The sequence below is a fragment of the Acanthochromis polyacanthus genome, chromosome 4, assembly GCF_021347895.1.
Source record: "Acanthochromis polyacanthus isolate Apoly-LR-REF ecotype Palm Island chromosome 4, KAUST_Apoly_ChrSc, whole genome shotgun sequence".
Classification (NCBI taxonomy): domain Eukaryota; kingdom Metazoa; phylum Chordata; class Actinopteri; family Pomacentridae; genus Acanthochromis; species Acanthochromis polyacanthus.
Genome location: NC_067116.1, coordinates 20188649 through 20195453, shown reverse-complemented (window position 1 = coordinate 20195453; position 6805 = coordinate 20188649). Strand labels below are relative to the sequence as shown.

The window sequence follows — 6805 nt, the reverse complement described above, 5'->3', positions numbered from 1 at the left end:
AGGGTCTTCATCAGCAGAGGAAGGTGAGGTCGCTCTTCCTGCAGCCCACCTGACAGCACACGGTGGTCAGTATGTTGTTCATGTCCCGTTTGGTGAACTCGGAGCTTCGGCTGCTGAGGCTCTCCAGGCTGCTCTGCTCCCCTGTAGCCAGACCTGCAGCAAACAAGCAAGCGAATGAGGAAACCCTGAACAACCCGAGTTCAGCCGCATCAGAAGCGTGCAGCATCGTTCATCAGATTCTGTTAATGTGACCGCCACTAAATGCATTCTGTTTGACTTCCAAGCCTTTTTATTTTTTTGACAGTTGTTTCCAGGAGTGTGACTGATGAGCGACTGTTTGCAGATCAATCCTGTGTAATTTATGTCCTCGTTCCCATTAAATAAGGAAACTCTAAATGACTGCACGCTGCTATTTGTCTTCTACAGTGTCATTTTACTCTTTCTAATCAGCACAACTGACATGTTAACTGGGTTTATGTGAGTGTGACAGACAGAGAGAGAGAAAGTCTGCCTGGGGAACAGCTGGCTGCAGCTTTTAATCAGTGATATGTGGCCTCCTCTGGCTTAATCCGGCTGAGCAGCAGATGGCGTGTCACTGAGACACCTGTCTGTCTGCACACCCACTGACAATTCATAGTATGTAGAGACACAAAAGAGAGACAGCAGTGACGGGCCGGTGGTCTGGAGATTGCAAACATTTAATAAAAAGTCTGAAGCATAAATTGGAATTAATGAAAAAGAAATGTCACTGGGATAATGTGAGGAAGACTCAGCAGTGCATCTTCAAAGTGCGATGCCTTGTTCTGGAAAAGTAACTCAAAAATGCCTAAAAATACAGCACATAGTGGCAAAAAAATCTAATAAGATTAGAACTTTGTATCGCTTTTTTCCCCCATTCCTCGCGCAGTGGCAATGACTGTATATACATGACATTAATGTGCAGCTTTTAAATACGACTGTTATCATCTTGTTGCACATTTCTAGTGTTTACATTGCATGCTATATAAGTTTGCACATTCCTGCACATTGCTATTTTTTTTCTTACTTTCCTTGTATTTGCTACATTTGCTCCTTATTTTTCAAGTCTGCTGACTTGTCTACTTTATTCTACATGTTGGTGTTTACCATTATGCACCAAAACACCTTCTGATTGTAATCTATTTTAATCATAAGTCCAAAATCCAAAGTTTAGACATCCAAAAATACAATTTCAGGCCAAATTTTCCATCAGTTTCTATGTGCAGTGGGAGTCAGCTGATGCAGAATACATACACCAATGAGATCCCACAACTCTGTCATTAATTCTACTTTTATAAAAAAATTTTTTTACATATTTAGTATCTGTTGACACTGTCAGATTCAGTTCTTACAATCTGTCCGACCCATCACCAGTCTCCACTACGACTTCAATGATAAACATAAATTAAATTAGGCTCCGAAAAGTAGAATTTCTGCCAGAGCTCATTGCACAGATGTTACTGAAGAGTGTGAATGTTTGGTCAATGTTCTTAAAGAAAATATTGCAAGTTTTACTGATATATCTGTAATCACTTCAGATATTTGTAGGATTTTTGGAAGATTTGTATTCATTTATTTGAAAATATTTACAAGAATTTTCTCACCACATTTGAAAGATTTTTTTTTAAATAGAACTTTTCAGGGAAACTTTAAGGAATTGTTGGAATTTTCTTCCTGAAGGTTTTGCAAATTTTTTTCAGACAAGGAAACAATATTTTTTGGTGCCTGTAAATGAAGACAGCAGGAGGGTCATGTTTTAACCCAGAATACCAAAGGTGTTTGGCAACTGGGAGGACTTTACGAGGGTTAAAAGGAAACAAAGAGGGGTAAGTGTGCACTATATTAAGGTGGATTTATTTAAAAGGTCTCACTGAGGTCAGGATCTCTTTCTGAAAAAGATCTGGCAAAAAAGTACAATAATAGACGTAGGTGCAGCTGTGGTGTGCAGCATATGCGCAAAAAATAGGCAGTTAAATGAAGAGTAAAAAACAGCAAATCAACTTTCATCTTATTCTGTGTGACTCTTCCTTGTCTGTAATAAAATTAGCTCCACACCACAGAGAAAAACACTTGCAACAAACAAAATAAAAGGAAGCTATTTTAGCTCCTGTCGTGAGAGTTTAAAGCAGACTCTTCTCACCTTCCATGTCCGTGTCGGTGAGGAGTCTCCTCCAGCGGGAGCCTCCACAGGTGTAGACGACGGCCCTCAGGAACTCCCGACCGCACAGCTTCACCGCCTTCACCTCTGCTCTCACCTGGTCCATACACACCACCGCACACAGGAGCAGAGGAAACACCACCAGGGCACGCATGCTGGATGTCTGACCGTCTGCTTTGGGCTTTCTGTTGCTCTTCCAAACCCACTGCAGCTCTTCTGAGTGGCTTTCCTGCCTGTTATCTTCTCTCTGAGTCTCTGATCCTCTGCTTGCATCTGCCTGTATTATATACCATCCACCTTTCAGTTCATCAGTGCACACAATCTCCCCACCTCCCTCCAGCTGGCTCATCCCAGTGACACACAAACACACACACTCACATTTCCAGTTATCTCCAGCATCACCAGCTGTCTGAAAAGTGAGTTGTGACCATAAGCCTTTTACAACCCTCAGCTGACAATCACATTAGATGAAGTGCAGCCTCCTCAGCCTCCCCATGATTACGTGATTTAAGGCTGTGATTGCAGCGACCTTCACCACGCTGCATGGCTAATGAAGGGATGCAAAGTGATTCCTCCTGCAGTCGGACAGATGTTTGGTGTGTTTACGACACACTGATGGCCTGCTTGTCTTTCACTTTACAGCAATTTGGGCCACATGAGAGGAAAAAAGTCAATGTTGACAGTCCATCATGCAGTCATTATGGTGCTGCAGATGGGAGGTGAGATGTGATATCTCAGTGGGTCATTAACAGTGGAGGTCCCACTTAGGATGTCTATGAAAGGGCACAGACGTCTTTAGCGGGATGTCTGTGTTTAGGTGGACATCATGTTTGTCAGCAGAAAACAAGATTTGAAAAAATAGCAATTTATCTCAATGAATAATGTTTTCAACTTTAAAAATACAACAAAGAATGAGTATTTAACCCTCGTGTCGTCCTGCGGGTCAAATTGACCTAAAATGTGGGGAAAAAATACACATTTTTACAGTAAAAACTTCCACATTTTCAACATTTTTGGGGACATTTTTGAGCATTTTTTGGTGAAAAAAGAAATGTTTAAAAAATATATATTTCTTTAAGAACATTTGGGAAAGAAAATCAACCAAAATTCAATGAAATTTGTTGACTTTTGGTTGATATTTTTCTGAATGTTCTTAAAGAAAACATTAGAACTTTTACTGATATATATGTAATCACTTCAGATATTTTTAGGATTTTTTGGAAGATTTTTATTCATGTTTTTGAAAATATTTACAATATTTATTTTTGAAATTTTTATTTCTTGGCAAGTTATTTTTTAAAAAAACTTTTAAGGGATAATTTTAAGGAAATTTCTTCCTGATGATTTTGCAAATTTGTATAAATTTGGGGAATTTTTGGCAGAATTTTGGGATTTTTTTCAGAAAAGGAAACAATATTTTTGGTGCCGTAAATGAGGACAACCGAAGAGTTAAGTAAACTTCACAGTTTGTTGATAGTTAAGCACTTTGATGAAGTCTGACTAAATATAAACCAGCAGCCATATCTGAAGGAGAACATCTAATATTCTATTTCCTGCAGGCAAATTATTATTATTATTATTATTATTATTATTATTATTATTATTATTATACCCTTATTATTATTATACTGTACCTATACCCTTTTGTTACACAGACAACTGAACAGAAAAGTAGACTACTGACACATTCAAAAAATATGTTAGGGGACCATGTAATACAAAATAACACATCATTCCAAACTGATTTTACTGCTTACACAATAAACTAAAGCAGCTATGCACTTCTAATATTATTTAAAGGTGCAAACGCCTTTGATTTATTGACTCAAACTACCAGCCTGCAGCCTCTCACTGGTTCACTGGCAGTAAGCATGCTAGACTTTGGACAGTTTTTGTTTAATATTGTCACTTAACACACTCTTAATGCTCGGAGTCAGAATCAGGAGTATAAAATAGAAGACCTTCTCTAAAATAAAAGTGGTGGCACGATCATGGTACTTCATTCTGTGTATTTACACTCCAGATCTTAAAACACATGGAAATATTTGGTTTTACAAATTGTGGGTCCTAATGCAAGTTAACTGGTTGTTCTGTGAGTTTTAAGTGACCACAGCTCCTCACCTCATGTGTGAAAGTGAGAAGCTGTACGTTAACGGCTGCAGTCAGAGCTGTCTGTGGCTTATTTTCTCCTAATGAACACAGGTTTTACTGAAACTGAATGACGTTTAAAACTACTGTTTTAAAACTTGGGGTCATCCAGACAATTTCATGTTTTCCATGAAAACTCACACTTTTATTCATGTGCTAGCATAACTGTACAAGGGTTTTCTAATCATCAATTAGCCTTTCAACACCATTAGCTAACACTATGTAGCATTAGAACACATGAGTGATGGTTGCTGGAAATGATCCTCTGTACCTCTATGGAGATGTTCCATTAAAAACCAGCCATTTCCAGCTAGAATAGTCATTTACCACATTAACAATGTCTAGACTGTATTTCTGATTAATTCAATGTTATCTTCTTTTTTAAAAGACATTCTTTCATAAATAAGAGCATTTCTACATAAATCCAAACTTTTGAACAGTAGTGTGGATGAGCTTAAGGTCAGGGTCAGAGTAGAAAGTGCAGAAGGTGTATATCGGGTTATTTTTCTACATATGTTGGTGCATGGTGGAGTAAATCTGGTGTATGTAACCTTGAAAACCCACTAAATAAAGTTCTCAGCTCGTACAGTTTTCATGCAGATGTTCAGAGCAGCTGAAGCGGACAAGGTTCCTCCCTTCATGGCAGGAAGCAATTATCTCACATTGAATTACAAAGCTCCTACATGTTTTCCGTTTCAGTTCTGCATGTTCAAGGCAAAACGGTTGAGATTTTGAAACATGCAGATTTGAAGCTCTGCGATGCAGGTGAGGATAAGGACAAACAACTATGAGGCCAAAAGTAAGTGGAAACGTTGTGAACTTTAGATCGGGGGCCGTTTTTTATGCTGCAGCATGCAGGGCTATTTCATACAAAAGTGCACTTTGAAATTTACCAAAGCACAAAAACACAGAGCCCTGAAGAAATGAACGCTGACTGTGAGTTCAACACCCAACATTAGCAGCTGATCTGATGCTCTGGCAGCTGAACAGGATCAAATCTCTGCAGCCAGACTTTAAAATCTTATTAAAAACCGTCTCAGAACACTGGAGGCTTTTAAAGCACCAAATTACCTCCATTATGGCAAAATAATATAATATGAGCTTCAAATATTCAAAATACTGCCGATAGCTTCAACATTTAACTACTAACTAAAAATTCCCAGACATTTCAGGATTTCTAGCAGGTTTTACTGTTCTGGAATCACAAGACTGTGTGTTGCTGTGCTCAGGTAGAAATAAAGTTCAATTTCAGTAAAGCATAAGTGAAGTCTAATTTGTACATATCCAGGTGATCCAAATGTTCACATGCTCTTCATCGGTTTTTACAAATAAAATCAGGGTTTTTTTGCCCTGAGTTTTGACTCCCTGGCTACATACAGGTTTTCTACACTTGTTGGTGGGAGATTTATTCTTGTTTGTTCTTTAATCTGCATGTTTAGAAACAATTAATATTTTCCTAAAATGCCTGGACTGAGAATGATTGAAGAGCTGTTTAAAATATAGATGTTGGGTCAACATTAGAATCAAGTAAGATGATAAACGATTTTAAATGAGGTTATGTACAGTTCAAACTATTTATGTAGGATTATATTTTTTTAATCTCATTATGGTGAAGCGGCTAACCATCTACATGATTATTGGCTGTTTGCTTAATTAAATCAGTGATGTTTCCTGTGTTTTTCACTATTTTTATCTGACTTCATGGTGTCCTCCACCAGTGGTGTAAAGTAACATCAACTCAAGTATTGCATTTTACACAGCTTCAAGTCCTCATCCTTAACTTTGGTATTTCTTTTTACTCCACTGAGGAACACAGCAGAGTTATGTGATGATCGGCATACATTTGTCTGTCTGTCTGTTTGCAGCATTACTCAAAAACAGACGAACAGATTTGGATTTTCTGGGAAGATTAGAAATGACACAAGGACCACTTGATTAGATTTTAGCAGTGATTAGGCTTATAGTCTGGATCCATGGATTTGTTGAAAATTTCTGCATCATTGCAAGATAGCGGCACGGCTTCACTGTAACCGTGACAACATGATAGTCACATGAATGTGATCCGACTAAAAATCCAGTGCTGCATACTTATCGGGACTTAGCCATCGGAAGCTACACAATGACTCAGCAGCCTTGGCGGAGTACTGCAGTCTCTGATTGCTTTTCTTTTTTAATAGTACTTTACACATCTGCTCCACTATATTTGTTTTTATAGAGTTAGTCTAGTTTATCTCTATCTATAAATGGAAAATGTAATGAACCAATAAATGATAATGTTACATATTGTATTTAATTCTAATGTATCAGTATATTGTGTACATTGAACAGGACAGGAGGATGTGGATTCACATTAGCATTTTCACGTCCTTTTTCTTCAGAGAAGAAAATGCACTTTTTTATTGCAGGTTCCATTTTTTAAAGTGTGTACTATTAAAATGATACTTACAGGTTAACACAACCACATTCATAATTCAGTAAAGT

At 37.9% G+C, this 6805-nt stretch overlaps 1 protein-coding gene across 1 annotated transcript; it reads right to left on the bottom strand.

Moving 5' to 3' along the window:
- Positions 1-9: 9 nt before the first annotated feature.
- insl5a (insulin-like 5a) lies at positions 10-2776 on the bottom strand. Its single transcript, XM_022216276.2, has 2 exons — positions 2159-2776; positions 10-153 (listed from the first exon to the last, which is right to left on the bottom strand). Exons 1-2 carry the CDS (start codon positions 2523-2525, stop codon positions 11-13), a joined length of 510 nt encoding a protein of 169 aa, XP_022071968.2. The 5' UTR covers positions 2526-2776; the 3' UTR covers position 10.
- Positions 2777-6805: the final 4029 nt, after the last annotated feature.